Here is an 18,682-nt window from a genome sequence, read left to right as displayed (position 1 = left end):
TGTTTGTGTGGTTTCTACTTAATACAGATTGTTATGGTTGAAAAAGTGCTGCAGTGGGACAGCTCTTTAGCTTTCAGGTGCAAATAACTAAAAATCCAACTTAAAATGACCTAAACAATAAGAAAATGTATTGAATCATTATACATGAAGTCTACTGATAGAAAGGGCTTCAGTATTTCTATTCCAGTGATTCAGAAGTGTCACCAGGAACCTTTGGGTTTTTTTTTCTCCCGTTTTCAACTGCAGCATTGGCATCATACTGGTGCTGGCTACCCTCGTGGTCATGGGATGGTTGCCAATAGCAGTTGGGGCTGTGTGCATGTTCATTTATATGAAGTGGAGGAATCAGGGAGGATTCCAGGGGTCCTCTCTTAACATGCAAAAGCTTTCCCAGAATTTGCCGCCAGATGCTTGGGTATCATTGATCTAAAGTGGCTTAGACCTGTCCATCCCTGAGCCAGTCACTGGTAAAGGATATGGAATACCTTGGGTCAGTTGGGGCTACTGGAGCTGGAAGTAGAACCCACTGCCCCTGAGACACATGAGGTATATATATGGGGGCAGAATGGATAATTTTTAGAATCAGAATCCAGATAAGGAAAAAACATGGGCAACGAACAATAAGTACGACGTTAATCTTTTGAGCTTTTTATGACATATAGATGCCTAGGCCCCATCTTTGTAGACTCTGATTCAGTATTTTTGGGGTTTGGCATAGGTGTCTATTTAATAGAATTCATAGATTGTTTTGATGCATAATTAGGATTGAGAACAACTGGATTAGATGATAGTGATTTGGACTATTAGTTTTGTGATTTGTCCAAAGCAAATGTTTAATTTGATCCTGGTGCCCAGTAAAAGTTAGGTCTGCCCTTTTCAGTTTTTGAATGTCATAAAATATTCAAATCAGTTTTTATACCTATGGCTAAACTTTAGCCTAATTCAAGTTTCCCCAGTAGATGTTTTCTGCCTATCCCCCTTTTAAAAAAATTTCTTTTAAGAATGAATACATGAGAGATCCCAATAACATCATTATTGAAGACAGTCAGCGATTGTATGTGGATCTATGCCATTCTTTGTTTTGCACCTAGTAATTGTATTGCAGTGTCATTGAAGAAAGACCATATATATTTACTGAATACAAATGTGCCCATCTAAAGCAATCTGAGTACATCGATTTAGTGCATTTTAATTATGGAGAAAACTTTCTCTTTTAAAAATAATTCATCCACTCATACCGTGTTTGGAGTTGGATTAATTTCAGGAATAAAAAGAAAACTACAACAAATAAGAAAGGAAAAGTATATAAAAAATTGTTCTCAACTTCACAGGCATCTTTGGGAAGAGAGAATAAAGTTACTCAGGTCAACAAAAGTTAAGTCTGTCAAAAAAATTGTTTTATATCTCATTATTAGATTTTGATTTTTATTATTTCTTAGGTTAAACAAAGAACTTCTTTAATGATTTTCTTTGGGAAGAAAAAAAAAAGCAAAACCCCTTTTAGTTGGAATAGTATTTAGAGTCAGCTCTTTAATAAACCTTTTTTTTTAACCAGTAAGAGAATCAGTGCAAAATATGTATGTCCACAGTCATATGGAAAACTAGGAAGTAAAGCTGAGATTACAATTTGCCTAACGAATATTCATTTTAATTCAGTTTATTTGGAAAGTAAACTGGACGACTTTAGGCAAGTTAATCTCTTAAGAAGCTTATTTTCCTCATCTTTAAAGTAAAACTTGAACTTTATAGGATTGCTACAGAAATAAAGGAGATAGCTCAAGGGCAGGAACATAGTTGATGGCTGGTGCTAGCTTCCATTTAATATTCCTTTGCTGAGAGATTTGAGGTAGTTCCTATTGCAACATTAAATTATAATATCTACAATACTGATGAATCCTTTGGGAGGTTTTATTTATTTTGGGGGGGGTTTAAAATTCCTGGTCATAATTTTTGATGTTTGGGTCTTTTATGTTTTTTTGGTTTCTTTTGGCCGCGCTGCTCGGCATGTGGGATCCTAGTTCCCTGACCAGGGCCTGAACCCGTGCCCCCCCTGCATTGGAATCGCAGTCTTAACCACTGGACTGCCAGGGAAGTCCCCTAGGGTCTTTTATTTTAAATGCAAAATATTTTAATCTTTTTTGCCTACCTGGCTGAGACCAAATGAGATGTTTTTCATTTATAAAATGGTACACAGCATGTTAGCTGCAACTTGTCAGGAATTCCAAATCTCAGAATTTTGTTGCTGAAAGGGATCTTAGAAATCATCCAGTCAATCCAGATTGCTTAAATGAGTGTCTAGGCTGACACAGCTGGGTGACAGAAACTTGAAATTATAGTTGTGGTGCCCAGATTAGTAACTCTCCATTCTTACCCTTAGTTGCAGCTCATCTCAGATACTTAGGGATACATTATATAGTTATTCTCTGGTTACAGTTCAGGGGCACAAAGGAATTTTTTTCCTCTGCCAGCAAAACAACTCACTGTGCTGCTTGCTACACAGACAAGAGATACAAAGTAAGACTAATGAACAGGTAGACAGCAGAGTGTAATATAAAAATGGAATAATATGCAGTCAAAGAATGAGACAGGTATATGTACGTACTGGCAAGGTATTTTCCCAAGTGAGAAAAAGGTTTGAAACTATGAGTACAGTATGATGCCATTTGTGTAAAAGGTATGCTGTAAGTAAACATTTATTTGTATATGCATAGAATTATCTCTGCAAGGATACATGAGAAACCAGTGATAGTGACTGCCCCTGAGGTTAGACAAGTAGGTGGGCAGACTGGAATTTGCAGTTATTATCTGATTTTTTTTTTTTGCCCTGGTATATATTATTCTTTCAAAATAAATTTTAAAAATACACGTGAAGATTGTAATTATTTTCTTCTCACAAACGTTAACAGTACATAATTACATCTGAATTCTATTTATTCAGTTATTTCAAACTTGTTACTTCGATGAAATATCAAAACAAGGGAAACAAGGTCAACATGGCTTATTTCCTTTCTATCCTTTTGAACAGCAGCTATGTGAACATTTGGAAAGAACCTTAGTAATGAAGCTTTTCTTACCCATCTAATGTTGTCAACAGACATCAAAGCTTAATCTAAGAAGTTGACCCCCCCCCCAAAAAAAAATGCAAGAAGCAGGAATGCACTTCTGGATGGAGTTGGAACTGTGCTGCTGTGACTCCTTCCCCCATTGCTAAAAAACAGATATAGTCAGGAGGAACTAACATAGATTGGTAGTCACCCACATATCTCTGGTGTTACCTTACAGTTTTTTCAAGTATACAGGCCATGGGTGTTTGGGTATCTTAAATACACCTAAGTTATATTGTATTTTTTCAAGTTCCATTAAATAGGATACTAAAATGACCATCCTAAGTGACTCTGCCTGTCTCTACGATTAAGAGCTACTTGGCCTCTCTGCCTTTGTAAAGAGCAACCTGAATTCACAGATGTCTATCTACATGAATATCTTATCCTCTAGAGCATGTTTCTCTTAAAAGCCCTTAAATGAAGTGTAACAGAATAGCTCTTTTAAGAATAATACCTTTTGTTTCATATTTTTCCTCTTAAGCCTTAGTCTGTTACACATTTCCATCCTCACATGCTGAACTGTTTTGTCTGTACTGTATCCTCAGTGCCTAGACCTTCTTTGCCCTTGGTGGGGCTTAGAGATTGCATGAATGAAATGAAAAACAGATCACACCATATTCTAACCAAGTCTCTTGACGACAGCTAAAGGAATACAGGTGATTAGTGTAGAAAAGGAAGAACTTACTTATTTTTGAGAGATTTTGTTGTCTAGGAAATCCAACAGAAGGAAATGATGCTATTTTCTGTGGAGCAATTTAAAGGAAAGAAGAGATGTATTTTTATAGGAAAGGTTCAAAGTTGCCTGTATGAAAAAACATGGAGGTTAATGAAAACACACACAAACCCAAACTGGCAAAGTGGAGAGAAACTGCTTCCTTCCAAACAACGATCTAAAGTTTTAACAAATCTAGTAACAAACAGCACATCCAAACAGACTTCTGTGGATTAAATTTAATACAACCGTACATTCATGCTGTGGCGGTAACAACTTTCACATTATTTGTTTGACTACTTTTCTCAGTTGACTCTTTCATGACACAAACACAAAGGCACAATCCAAAGGATACACTAACATTTATAATAGTTTTAAACAAATGTGGAGAAAGAACAAATTTTAAGTATTAAACAAATATTTGAATATGGATCAACTTGAATATATTTTCATTAAAGAAAATATTTTTAGTTTTCAACACTGTCTCATTTTGATGCAATGGCAATTCCAGGTGTCCCAGAGAGTTATTCTTAATATCCATTCAACATATAACAATTACAATTAAGCATTTACATGACTGGATAGCTACAAGGACCATATTTTAAATATCTCAGATTTTTAAATGAATCTTTCTGCTAAAAGTCATATGTTTTCCATTTTAGTTAATCCTGTAGAAATAAATGCCTTTCTTTCCCTCATTAAAGTACTCAGTAACTTATCTATGTTACATTAGATACACATAAATTTAACCAAGGATTATTAAACGTATTGAAAGAAGCCTTCCAATCAATAATGGTGCTTTAAGACAAGGTAATAAGTCAAATGTTAGAATCAGGCTGACTTGTTTCCTTGTTGGGAATTTTGGGTCTCAAAAGAAACAGCAGGTATTTAAAAGAAACCAAAGCAATATAAAACTACTGTACTTCATCCTTAAAAAAAATACATTGAAAGATACTATTCTGAAGTTCATAGAATCTAAGCATCTGGTAAGTAAAAATCCTTTCTTATAAGTCTCTGAATATATGGAATATATTTATAGAGTCATTAAAATATAATTCTGGGACGAAACCAAGCAATTAACATTTTAACTATTGTTTTATATATTTAGACCCTCTGGGTTATTGATATTAAGCTTCAGACTTTTCTTTTTCAGTCTGAAAGCAGCATGTTACTTCCCTGCTTAATTATTTCATGACCTGCAAAAGCTAATTATTAATAAACAATTTTTAAAAAGACCACTAACCTTTTATTGTAATCTTTCAATGTTAGTTGACATTCATTAGATCTTGGTTTCTCAAAATGTATTTATCTAGGTCAAGAAAAATGGGCAAAAGGAAACCTCACCCAAATCATGGAGCAGAGTGTTAAGCAAATTCAGTCTCTGAGCCAAAATTAAGTCATTTGTGTCTTCAAACTTTCTCTTTCAACTTTTCACATAGCAATATAATTTTACATTTTGGCCAAGGAGAGATGCTTTCTTTGGACAGACAAAATCATGCTTCAGGAGAAATAGTGACTTAGTTCTATAGAATCTGTCTCCTTTTCAATAGGGCACTACCAAATAGAGTATTATATTTTACCTAAGTTGCTCTCTTTCAAAAGATGATAGGATGAAACAATTTAAAATCTGTACTATATTTTTACCCAGTATACATAATTATGTTCAATCTGAAACAATTTTCCAAAAGAACTGTTTTTTTGCCAAAATGCAAGAAACTCCAAAATGTCTTATCCAGAAGTTCTCAATTAAAAATTAAGCCACAGTGCTTAAGTGTAGTATTTTTAAAAACTAACTTTACACTACTGCACATTCTTAGATATGTGGAAACAAATACATTTTGACTCTTAAGAAAAAACACTTGATGGCACACTGAAGAATGACACCATAAGTTTATAAACATAAGAGGCAGGGTATAGTTATTGCAAGTTGATGGAAAACATCAGTGTGCCTTCGCTTTGTTTGAAGAGAAACAGTGTTTCCACTCAAAAGTTTTCAGTGCCAAAATACCTAATTACCCTTAAAGTATCACCAAAATTGGTTTTAAACATTACTCAGAAAATAAACTATTTCCAACAATAACAATCTTAATTGCCTTTTATAAGGACTACAACTTTCATTCTTAAGGGTCTTGTATCTCCCTGTAGGATTATCACAAACCACCTCTTGGATTTCAAATAAACTAATTCTAACCCAGTCCCAGTTAAAAACTATCCACATCCACAAGGAACACTACTGCACATTACACTCATAGTTTAGGAATGTGTGCTTCCTCCCCCCCCCACCCCCACCAAAAAAAACTTGACAATGCATCTATGAATTACATCTCATTATCTGAATGTATAGCACAAAGTGCTTCTGCTCTTCTGCATTAATAATACTGCAGTCTCAAAATACTTCATGAACCCTGAAGTGATTCTCTATGGAAGGAGCTTCGTTTGCAAAATGAATTTGGCTAGTCACCTGCATACCAAAATCTCCAAGTATCTGAACAAATTTCTTGTGCTCCTTTCCAATCCAAGATCTCATTGGATCATGTACTTGGTAAGGTGTTACGTGGGTGTGAACAATAATCCCTGTTTGTGCAAATTCTTTCAAGACTTCTGGATAAGTAATCCAAGTATTGCTTCCCCCAGAATGACCACCATCCAGCCAGTACATTGTTTTTATGCTTTTGATAAAAGCATCAATGTTCTTGTCTTTCTTGGCTTCTTTCAATTCAAAAACCAACTGATTCAAAACAACACAACCTTTACTGAATCCAATCAAAGTAAAAGAAGCACCATTTAGTGATGGTGGATAAAAACGCATGGCAGACTCATCAAATTTTTCACAGGTCCTCTCTTTTTCTCCCCGGCAACCATTAGTAGTATGAGAAGAACTGGACCTACAATTAGATGCGTTGGTGTCCTTATTCAAATCTTTCTCATTCTTCTTTGGTAGCAAACTCTTCTGACTTAAGTTAAAAGCATTAACTAATAACATATAAAGGTGCTTAAAAGCTCCAAAGTCAGTATTGTGTTCTGGAGCACCAAACATATTGCTTTTTACAAAATTGTCATAGCAGCTGAATTTGTGCAAATGCATTCGGGAACACTTTATCACCCAAATATAACTATTGGGAAACCGGTGGGCTAAAATGGTGGCAACATTTTCTAGACTCCAGTTTTCCCACTGATAATTCTCAGGATGACGAGTCATAATTTCATGGTAATTCTGAAAGGTAAGAAAGATAAAACAAATATTAAATACACAGTTATGTAAAATTATTTCCACAAAATTAGTTTCCCATTTTTATTGGGGAGGAAGTATATAATGACCTATGGTTAATGTATTAGAAATGAAAACTATAAATCTATTACCTTCTGGTTGTAAGATTTTAAACAAATCACTTCTTCAGTTTACGCCTCAAATCCATCAAACACAGGGTTATAAGATAAAGCTAAACAGCACAGTAGAAATTTTAAAAATAAAACTTTAGAACGATTATAGATTTTTAAATGGATTCTATTTAGTATACACATGATCTATTATTCCTAACACATTAACTGAAAATGAAAATTTGGTTTCTTAGATTTTTTGACCAACACAGAATTTTAAAATATTTTCCTATTAAAGCTGCTATCCTGAACTTCTCCCTCTTTGGATTACTCTAGCAACCTGAATGCTATGTTTAATTTCAATTTTAGTGATACAAAGCTGCAATGAACATTACAGAAAAATCTTCGTGTACATCTGTGATTACATCCTTAAAAATAAATTCCCAGATGTGGAAAAACTAGGTCAAAGAATATTCATAATTTAAGGTTGACTATATAGACTACAATACTGTCTTCCAGAGAAGTATGTATAATTTTTCTTTTATCTTTGTTAAATTTCATTGGCACAGGATAACATTCTAATTTGAATTTATTAAAAATTTAAATAAAGTTGAAAGTTTGTTCATATATTTATTAGCCATCTGTATTTCTACTTGTGCCTGTTCATATCTTTTGCCTTTTTTTAATTTGGCTTATTTATAAGTATTCTATATATATTAATAACTTTTTATGTTCTAGGACGTGCATGTAAGTTTTGTTTTCCTTTCAATTTTTATTCATAATATCCTTAAAAAAGGGAAGTTCATTCAATTTATTTCATTTATTCTATAAAATTTATTGGATACCTACTGAACAGTCATGGATCAGAACAGATGAAAGCCCTGCCCACACAGAGTGCACATTCTAGTCCAGAGATACATAATAAACAACTCCATGAGTTAATAGAGCAGCACCCTCCAACAGAAATATAACATGAGCCACAGGTACAATTTTCTAGCAGCTACATTAAAAAAAAGTAGAAAGTTAACAGGTGAAATTTTTTTTTTTTTTGCCGCACCCTGCGGCATGGAGGATCTTAGTTCTCTGACCAGGGATTGAACACATGCCCCCTGTAATGGAAGCATGGAGTCTTAACTACTGGACCGCCAGGGAAGTCCCAAAATTATTTTTAATTATACATTTTATTAAGCCCAATACATACAATATATTATCATTTCAACATGTAACCAACATAAAAAATACTGAGATTATTACATTTCTTTTTCTTTCTAAGTTTTTGAAATCTAGTGTATATTTTACACTTACAACACATCTCAATTTGGGTGCTAAATTTTCATCGGAAATACTTGATCTGAATTTAGATTTCATAAGATTTACAGTTGCAAAAGTAGATTCACATACCCAAGTTGCTCAAATACACTTCAAAGTTTTCCAGGAACTGAACTGAGTATCAGTTTTTAGATTTAAATTTAAAGTTAAATACAATTTAAAATTTTGTTCTTTGATTACACTAAGTTTCAAGCGGTCAATAGCTACAAGTAGCTAGTGGCTAGACAGCACAAGACATTATACGGTGATAAGTGTGATGGATAACTAAGCAAGAGAAAAGGAGCGCAAAGTTTTGGAGTGGGTGGAAGATTATTATTTAAACACAGGGTAGTCTCCAATAAGGCAAGAGTTGAGAAAGGCCTGAAGGAGCTGAGGGATTGAGTCATGATTATTTCAGTCATAAGGAACTGCAAAAGGACCTGAAGTGGAGCCATCGTTGGTATAACCAAGATACACCAGTGAGACCAGTGTACCTCCAGTGAAGTGAAGAAGGAGCAAAAGTGATCACCAAGAGGGTCACCGAGACTGCTGGTGAAGGGGGAGGTGCTGATCATGCCTTGTAAGATACCCTGAGGACTCTGGCCTTTGCTCCCATAGGGTGTGGAGTAGATGGCTGACATAATCTGTTTGGAAGGATTACTCTGACTCCTGTGTGCAAAGGGGCAACAGTTTGAAGCAGGGAGACCAGTAGGAGGCTACTTAAGTATAACCCCAATGAGAGAAGGTGGCTCGAACCACAGTGGTAGTAGAAGCAAAGGTGGTAAGAACTGGTCAGATTCTGTATATATTTTGAAGGTAGAGTCAACAGCATTTGCTAATGGACTAGGTATAGGGTGTGAGAGAAGAGAAATAGAATTGTAATTTTTCCTTATTTCTAACAATCATATACCAAACATTTAAAAATGCACCTTTCTTTTGACCTAGTAATTCTACTTCTAGGAATTTATCTCAGGGATATACTTGCACACATGCATAAATAAATCTGTCTAAGGACATTTATTCCTGCTTCAGAAGAATGAGGCAGTTCTATAAGGACTCATACGGGTTGTAAAATAAGGGCTAAAAAAACACCTGAATGCTGAGCTATCATTTGTGTTTTAAAAAAAAAGTTTGTATCAGCATAGAATGTCTCTGGGAGGACATATGAATCAGTAACAATGGTTAGCCTTAGGGAAGGGAAATCGGAGACTGCCTCCAGTCATCCAAAGGGATGAAAAGGAGACTTATTTTTCAATGTACACCCTTAAATAAAATGAATTTTTAGCAATATACATTTTTCTATTAAAAAATTAAGACTAATAAAAGTAATACTACAAAAATCTAGTCTACATGCAAAGGTATAAGGAAGATATAAAAACCACCAATCCATAAAACCACCATTAGAAATAATCACTATTAAAATTTTGGTGTCTAGTATTCCAGTGTTCTTTAGTATACATACACATACACAAGTATGTATGTAAGAGAGCGTTCTTTATTTCTTCCCTCAGCAAGATTATACACAGTTTTCACTTAAAAATGTTACAGGCATGATTCCTTATCAATAAGTATAGATTTGTATAATTTTTAGACTTACCATCAAAAAGATTAATACCAATTGATACTTCCACTGGAAGTATACAAGAGTGCTTATTTTCTCACATCCTTACCCACACTGGCTATTAGCATTAATTAAAAAAAAATCTTTGCTACTAAGATAAAATGATATCTTACTTTTAATTTGCATATTTTAATTCCTAATCAGGTTGAACATTTTTCTATGTTTATTGGCAATTTTCATTTGTTAATTCTCTATTCATATCCTTTGATAACTTTCTCAACAGGATGCTCAAGTCCTTCTTAAGTTTTTACCTCATTAATATTAAGTTTGTCAAATATGTTAAAAAAAATCTATTCCCAGAAGGCCATCATTTAATTTTTTTTTTTTTTTTTTTTTTTGTGATATGCGGGCCTCTCACTGTTGTGGCCTCTCCCGTTGCGAAGCACAGGCTCCGGACGCGCAGGCTCAGCGGCCATGGCTCACGGGCCCACCCGTTCCACGGCATGTGGGATCTTCCCGGACCGGGGCACGAACCCGTGTCCCCTGCATCGGCAGGCGGATTCTCAACCACTGCGCCACCAGGGAAGCCCAATCATTTAATTTTTTATGGATTCTGCTACTGCCTTCCGCACATCCAGATTTGTGAGATATAAAATTATCATAGGAGCTTAGATCTGAAAGGGCTCATCTAAATCCTTTTTTTTTTTTTTTGATAAATATCTCTTTTTTAATTTCAGTGAGACAGCAAATTTGGGCCCTTTCCCTTGTCCCTACCTATAAGAAATCTACACTCTTTTTCTGCACAGAACGCTTTTGTCCAAAAAATGAAGAATTTGCAATTCAGGCACCAATGTAAAGAATAGAGGGATGAACGTGAAAGGAACTACCCCCACACGCAGAGGTGGGCATGTGCGCACACACATGGGCATCATCAGAAAGGGAAGGAACAAATTTCCAACACAAATTGAAAGGTGGAAATATTCTTGTCTATTGAACTTTGACTTCCATTTCTTCATATATTCATCAGTGGGCATTTGGGGGTCACTAAGCACAGTTCACAGTCCCTCAAGAACACAGTCCAGTGGGAGAGACAGAGATAAATAATTACAAGGCAATATAATTACTGCTGTAAAGCAGGGATATGTGAAGAACTGTGAGGGGACATAGAGAAAGGGAGACTCAAGCTATGTTTTGGGACATCAGGGAAGGCTCCACAAATACATGAGCTCAGTTTTGTAGTATTAGTAGAAATTCCAGAATTATGCAGTAGAATTCCTATTATGTCTGAAGTAGGAACATTAGTCAGGTCTTCATAAAGACACCCAAATATTAGTTGGGAAGAACAGAGCCAAGGCTGAATTATTCTATGGATTCCTAAATAGTTAGATATAAGTGCCAAATACAAAAGAAAGCACAAATATCTAAATCATTTTTATAGCTAAGGAAACTGAGCTCCTACAAACTATACAGTTATTTATATTATATAGTTATTTAATGAGCTAAAATGAACAAGATTTTATGACTCTGTTTAGTCTCTACCACATAGGAGGTGGTAAACCTAAAAACTTGGTATTTTCTTTGATTAACCTGAGGTTACATGATCAGAGGAGGAAAATGCTCATACTAAGTAAATGTATGTATGTACTAAAATGTAAAACTAAGATTGTTACTCTTGTGTCTAAGAAGTCCAGATCTAAGAACAATGGATAAGTACTCCTATATTCTAGAAAGAGACACCAGACATCCCCATAGGACTTGCTAACAGGTAGTCAAAACCAGTTCTGCAACCCAGGCTACTATACAAGGCCAATCTACAGAAGAGGTGGAAGAACATGGGAAGAAAGGGTTTTCTTTTGAGAGTTTTCATCCCAGTTGGGAATGCAATGCACTTACTCTCCCTGTAGGGGTTAAACGGTAGGAGGCATGCTTCCTCATCCCCGGTGAGGCAGGTGGCAAGAGAATCTCCTGGAGAGATTAAGGGGTAGTTACTCCACAGGTAGATGCTTGCTGACCTGCAAAAACATAAAGGCCCATCCCACACTGCTACTGAAGTACTGGTACAAAGGATTTTTAGGAAAACTTGACATGTGTCTCCATGATAAAGACTTAAGTTAGGTGGACTATTGTTATAGCAGAGTGAGGAGAGCTATAGAGGGTACGAGCTGTACCTCCATAAAAAATGGGTCAAGGGGGCATCTTCACTGAGCATAAAGTGGACATCTCACGTAAGCAAGCTAAAAGGACCGTAACAGGAATAGCCTAAGAAGGCTGCTCGGCATCTCGACATAGCACATGAAGCCCCAGGGTACATGGTCAGATGTGAAATAGTAGTGTGTGTGTGTGTGTGTGTGTGTGTGTGTGTGTGTGCACGCACGCGCCCATGGTTCTTGGCACAGAGCTCCTAAAACCCTTGGAATTTCATGGGTGATAGGGGTTGGTCACCAGAAAGACCAAGACATGATGAGAAGTCTGGAACTTTCAACCCCACTCCCCATTCTCCAGAGAGGGACTGGAAATAATGTTAATGACTGATCATACCTATGCAATGAAGCCTCCATAAAAATCCCCAAAGTACAAGTCTGGATAGTTTCCAAGTTGGTGAACACAAGGAGGTGCTAGGAAAGTGGTGCACTCAGAGACAGCATGGAAGCTCTGCACCTCTTTCCACATACCTTGCCCTATGCATCTCTTCCATATGGATGTTAACCTGTATCCTTTTTTTTAAAATAAGTTTATTTCATTTATTTATTTTTGGCTGCGTTGGGTCTTTTGTTGCTGTGCGTGGGCTTTTTCTAGTTGTAGCGAGTGGGGGCTACTCTTCATTGCAGTGCACATGCTTCTCATTGCAGTGGCTTCTCTTGTTGCAGAGCATGGGCTCTAGGTACGTGGGCTTCAGCAGTTGTGGCATGTGGGCTCAGTAGTTGTGGCTCGCGGGCTCTAGAGCACAGGCTCAGTAGTTGTGGCACATGGCTTAGTTGCTCCGCGGCATGTGGGATCTTCCCGGATCAGGGCTCGAACCCATGTCTCCTGCACTGGCAGACAGATTCTTAACCACTGTGCCACCAGGGAAGACCCACCTGCATCCTTTATCATATCCTTTCATAATAAATGGGTAAACAGTATGTAAACTGTTTTCCAAAGTTCCGTGAGCCATTCTAGCATACTAACTGAACCCAAGGAGGGGGATCGTGCAAACCCCAATCTATAGCTGTTCAGTCAGCAGTACAGGTGATAAACTGGGACTTGGCAACTGGCATCTGAAGTGGGGAGGGGAAAAGACTTGTGGGACTGAGCCCTTAACATGTGGAATCTGACACTAACTCCAGGTAGATAGTATCAGAATTGAACGGAATTATAGGACACCCAGCTGGTGTTGCAGAGAATTGCTTGGTGTGGGGGGAAATAACCACACATCTGTTGTCAGAAATATTCTGAGTGTGGTAATAGTGTGAAAAGCAAAGGAGAGTCACACAGAAGTGAGTCTTTTCCTACTCACCAGGACATATAGTTAGGGGATGGTCATCTATATATCCTAGTGTTTAGGAAAGCAAAAGTTTTTAAAAGTTAAACTTGGAAATGACCCAAATGTTCATGAACTGCTGAATGGGTAAGCAAATTGTATGTCCATACACAGAAAACTACTTGGCATTAAAAAAAAATAAACTCATGATAGAGACAACAGAAAGAATGAATTTCAAAAGCATTAGGCTAAGTGAAAGAAGGCAGACACAAGACTCATACTACATGATTCCTAACTAATGAAAATCTAGAAAAGGCAAAACTATACTGAAAAGAAAGCAGATTAGTGGTTGCCTGTGGCTGAGAAAAGAGACTGACTAAAGTAGGGAACAGGGGTACTTTTTAGGGTGATGAAGATGTTGTATTACATGATTATTGCGATGGTTACATAATTGTATTTGTTGAAATTCATCAAATTGTAAACTTACACTTAAAAATAGAAATACCGGGCTTCCCTGGTGGCGCAGTGGTTGAGAGTCCGCCTGCCGGTGCAGGGGATACGGGTTCGTGCCCCGGTCTGGGAGGATCCCACATGCCGCGGAGCGGCTGGGCCCGTGAGCCATGGCCGCTGAGCCTGTACTCCACTACAGGAGAGGCCACAACAGTGAGAGGCCCACGTACAGAAAACAAACAAACAAATAAAAATAGAAATACCTACAAGTCTGTATCCTGAGGATTTAAAAAGCAAGAAACTCAAGAAAATTAGACAGTACCTACTTAAAAAAATTCTGACCCCCCTCCAAAATCATTACTGATAAGAAAAACATCAAGGGGTACCTAAAGAAAAGTGAATTACTACGGCCTCAGCATTCCTGTAATTCAAAAGATAAAAGGGCAAGCATAGAATAAAAAAGGACATACAATAAAAGATGACTACGAGAAGAACATCAAAACAGTAATGGTAATTAGCATTTAATATTACACTGTCAACCAGATCCAATTAACATCAAATAATGAATCTGTGTTAACATGAGGCAAAACTTCTAATGGTATCCTACAAAGTTCTGTTTGGCCCTAATCTGTTCAATATTTATCCAAATTAAAAATAAAGATATAGAAAGAATGCTTATTTAATCTATATATGCTATAAATGAAAATAAAGGTTCTAAAAGGATCAATGCACTAAAAGATGAGCTGTACCTCACACGGTAACTTTCATAAGAATAGACATTAGGCTCAAAAGAATCAAGTGCAAAGAGAAGGAAATCTGAGCCTAAAAGCCCTTCATATAATAATAGCCAAGTAGCACTTAATACATTGTTCAAAAGAACTTACACATGTTTATTCATTCAACAAGCTATCTACTGAACACCTACTTCATGCCACTCACTAAGCTTTGCAGATGTAACAGTGAAGAACAGACGTGAAGCGTGCATCATACTAGTGGAAGACAGACAAAATCCAAAATGAATAACTAATATAGTAATGAAATGGATAAAAATAAATGATCCTAATTATTTATTAGGAGAAAAGTTGACAGGGATCCTGTGCACATGTATGATTATTAAATAGGATGGTCATCAAAGGCCTCACTGTGAAGGCAACTTTTGAGCAAAGACTTGAAATAGGTGAACTAATGAATCCTTACAAACATCTGCAGGAAGATTGTTCCAGGCAGTACATGCAAAGCTTGAAGTCAAGTGTGTCTATCATGAGCAATATGAAGAAGGCTGGTGTGGCTGGAGCCTTCTATGGAGAGTAAAACAGATAAAGGAAACAGTCAAAAAAGCAGCAGGGTGGGAATTCCCTGGCGGTCCAATGGTGAGGACTCCGAGCTTCCACTGCAGGGGGCACAGGCTCGATCCCCGGTCAGGGAACAAAGATCCTGCGTGCCAAGCGGTATGGCCAAAAAAGAGAAAAAAAGAAAAGAAAAGCTACAGGGTGGGAAAGGTAAATAGAGTGAAGGGCCTTGCATGCCGTAAAGGGACTCTGGCTTTTACTCTGAGTGTCACGGGAAGCTGCTGGTGTGTTGAGCAGAGGTTGGTATGATTTGACTTAGGTTTTTAAATGATTATTCTGATCACTTCTAGATACATTTAGAAGGTAAAGCCACTTTATTTGCTGATGTATTAAGAGAGGACAAAAGGATAATTTCAAGATTTCTAACCTGAGTAACTAAATAGGAAGTGTTTCCATTAACTGAGAGACAAGATGATGACTACAGGAAGAGCAAGTTTAGGGACAAAGATCCAGAGACTTTAGGTTTGAGATATCTATTAAATGTCCGAAAGGAAATACGTGCATGTAACTGGCAAGTCTTAAGTTCCAGGAATATGTCTAGGCTAGAACACAAATGTTGAAGGCCGTCAGAGTATAGGTAGCATGTAAAGCCACAAGACTGAAAGAGATCACAAAGGGAGTAAAGGTAGTCAGAGGAAAACTCCAAGAACTGAGTGCTACAGAACTCCCCAATAATTAAAAAGGTCATCAGAAAGATAAGAAGGGAGGGTAACTCATTGGGTATTCACAGATTTAGTCCTCATTGATATCCTATACATCATTATTCCCATTTTGTAGTTGAGGTGGCTGCAACACAGAGAGATTTAACAATTGGCCAGATATTTCATAGCTAAAAAGTGCAGAATCAGGGTTTAAAATTAGGCGATCTGGCCTCAGAGCCTTTGATGCATTATTATTCTCTATTTCTTCTCTAAAAGCCCTGGGTTTTTAGAGGATTTCATACTCTGCATAAATCAACAGTATAACATCGTCCAAAAAGCTAATGGAATCTCAGGCTACATAAAGAAATGGATGATGTCAAAATGAAAGGAGGTATCAATCTAACTATATTTAGCACTTTATAGACTTCACCTGAAGATCTGTGCTATATTCTGACTTGCACACTTTAAAAATATTTAGGGGCTTCCCTGGTGGCGCAGTGGTTGAGAGTCTGCCTGCCGATACAGGGGACGCGGGTTCATGCCCCGGTCCGGGAAGATCCCACATGCCGCGGAGCGACTGGGCCCGTGAGCCATGGCTGCTGAGCCTGCGCGTCCAGAGCCTGTGCTCCGCAACGGAAGAGGCCACAACAGTGAGAGGCCCGCATACCGAAAAAAAAAAAAATAAATAAATAAAAACATTTAGTAGGTGTTCAATGAAGGTTAGTTAGCACACAGTAGCTGGTCCACAAAACCCTGGAAGTCACTGTCAGCAATGCCATGTTGATTTTCCAAACTGAGCAAAAGGGCATCAACTGAGTACATTAAATTCCTCCTCTTAAATCGAAATACTAACTTTGATTAGCAGTCAACTAGACCAGTCAATTATTTGGAGGGCAAGAGAAAAAACTACATATACCTTCATCATCATCTGACTCAGGGCACAACGTTTGTAAACATATTTTTTAAAGCATTAATTTCAAACACAATAATTGTTTAATAAACTAATTATTTCACGGTTTAAGAAACACATCCAGCCATATTTTAGCTTTACCTGTCTATACCAGCACTACCCAAGAGAACTCCGTGATGATGGGAATGTTCCGTGGAAATGCTCTGTATCTGCACTGTCCAGTACAGCACACACAAACCTTAGCGGCCACTGAACACTTGAAATGCAGCTAGTGCGACGGAGAAACTGGATTTTTAATTCTATTTAGTTTTAATTAAATAGCCCCATGTAAGTAATGGCTACCCTATTAGACAAAGGAGTTCTAGATTAAGATCTAGGTTAAGGCCCAGCTTTCCAGGACAACATAGCCATGTATATTTGCCTGCAGCCGCAAAATTAATAATAAAGATAAAATCACACACAAAAACTAAGTACAGAATTTAGGTGAGCATCAAAATACTGACATGCTTAGCAATTACTGTCCCTTTTCTTCCACCCATTCTCCCCTTCTTAGGGTTACTGAGAGTGTCACACCCTAGTACTAGTATTTTGTCTGTTTGCTTTTTAATAACTGCCAGCACGCTAATTTAAAAGCCCTCTCTCCGCCTCCTGCCCCCCTCCCCCACCGATCCTCTGAGAAACCAAGTTATAGAATAAATACACATTGTCTCGTTTCTAGGTCTTAAATTCCACCCCCTCGAAACCTGGACTGACGGCTGGCTCTTTCGAGGTCGTAGCCCTCCAAGGACACCTCCTGTCTAGGGCTCTATGAGGAGGGGGTCAGGGCGTGGAAGGGGCGGTTCTGGATTTCGTGGAGCCACCCCGTTTAGCGCAATGTGTGAGTGTGTTCAGGCGAGGAAAGGAACCGGGCCCCAGCTACGAGGGAGGAATCTCGAGAATTCGCATATGTACAACAAGAAGGAGCAGGTGCCCAGGCAGGCCGCAGGTTACCTGCACATCCCCGGGGAAATAGAGTACGTGATGCTGGGGCGGTGGTTGCGGCGCCTCCTTCGCCAGGTCCCCAGGGAGGTCCCGCCGTTCCAGTCCCTCCCCGGCGGCCGCCGCCGCCGCCGCCAGCAGGACCAACTCGTTGCCTCGCTGTGGGTCGGCTCCCGGCACCGCGGACAGCTGCACGCACTGCTGCCTGAGCTGCTCGGCTGACGGGGAGCCAAGCGCGCCGCTGCGGCTGCTGCTGCCACCCAGGTTCATGGTTCCGGCCTGAGAGCTGAACGCTGCGACTCCGATTCCGAGCTGCGGTAGCAGGAGGAGCAGCGGCGGCGACCGCAGAAGCCCGAACCCCCACATGGGTCGCCGCCGCCAGAGCGGTTCCTAGGGTGTGGGAGGGCCTGAGGGAGGACGTTCGGCCGAACGCCCAACGGTTTGCGGGAACGACCCGGGCAAGAGCCGACCCCGAGGGCAACAACGGCGTCAGAGGCCGACGTCCGCGCGCAGCGTGCGTAAGGGAAGGAGGGGTGTGCGCGAAATCCGACTCCGGTTCCCGGAGGGGGCGATGAGGAGGGGGCGTTGCCCGAGGAAGGACGTGTGTGATTGGTGGGTTCTGCCGCGGCCGGGAAGTTCGAACGGAAGTCTGGGAAAGAGGCTGAAAAGAGGAAAGGAAGCGGGAATGAACCGAGAACCCCGAGCAAGAAGGGCGGCAGTTGTGATACAGGCGCAGCAGCAGGTGCTGCCCGAAGGTCGCTTCCAGTACGGGATAGAGAGTTTTGAGTATACCATGCTCCCCTTTCGGTAAGCTCAACTTTCAGGTAAGGGTTTTCTAGTCCTTCGAGCCTTAAAAGAGATACAACCCCAAAGATTAGAGTAATTCTGTCC

The 18,682-nt window shown here is 38.7% G+C and overlaps 1 protein-coding gene across 1 annotated transcript; it reads right to left on the bottom strand.

Annotated features, from left to right (window-relative positions):
* Positions 1-4,040: 4,040 nt before the first annotated feature.
* Positions 4,041-18,302, bottom strand: C2H2orf69 (chromosome 2 C2orf69 homolog). Its single transcript, XM_059055495.2, has 2 exons — positions 17,804-18,302; positions 4,041-7,030 (listed from the first exon to the last, which is right to left on the bottom strand). The coding sequence occupies exons 1-2, from the start codon at positions 18,155-18,157 to the stop codon at positions 6,203-6,205; spliced, it is 1,182 nt and encodes a 393-aa protein (XP_058911478.1). The 5' UTR covers positions 18,158-18,302; the 3' UTR covers positions 4,041-6,202.
* Positions 18,303-18,682: the final 380 nt, after the last annotated feature.

The sequence above is a fragment of the Kogia breviceps genome, chromosome 2 (assembly GCF_026419965.1).
Source record: "Kogia breviceps isolate mKogBre1 chromosome 2, mKogBre1 haplotype 1, whole genome shotgun sequence".
NCBI classification, from domain to species: domain Eukaryota; kingdom Metazoa; phylum Chordata; class Mammalia; order Artiodactyla; family Physeteridae; genus Kogia; species Kogia breviceps.
Note: the sequence above shows the minus strand (reverse complement) of the source record. Positions and strands in the feature narration are given on the sequence as shown.

Coding starts and splice junctions, on each gene's coding strand:
- C2H2orf69 (XM_059055495.2), bottom strand. CDS start 18,157: ATGTGGGGGTTCGGGCTTCTGCGGTCGCCGCCGCTGCTCCTCCTGCTA. Junction 7,031..17,803: donor ATTTCCCCGGGGATGTGCAG/GTAACCTGCGGC, acceptor CTTACCTTTCAG/AATTACCATGAAATTATGAC.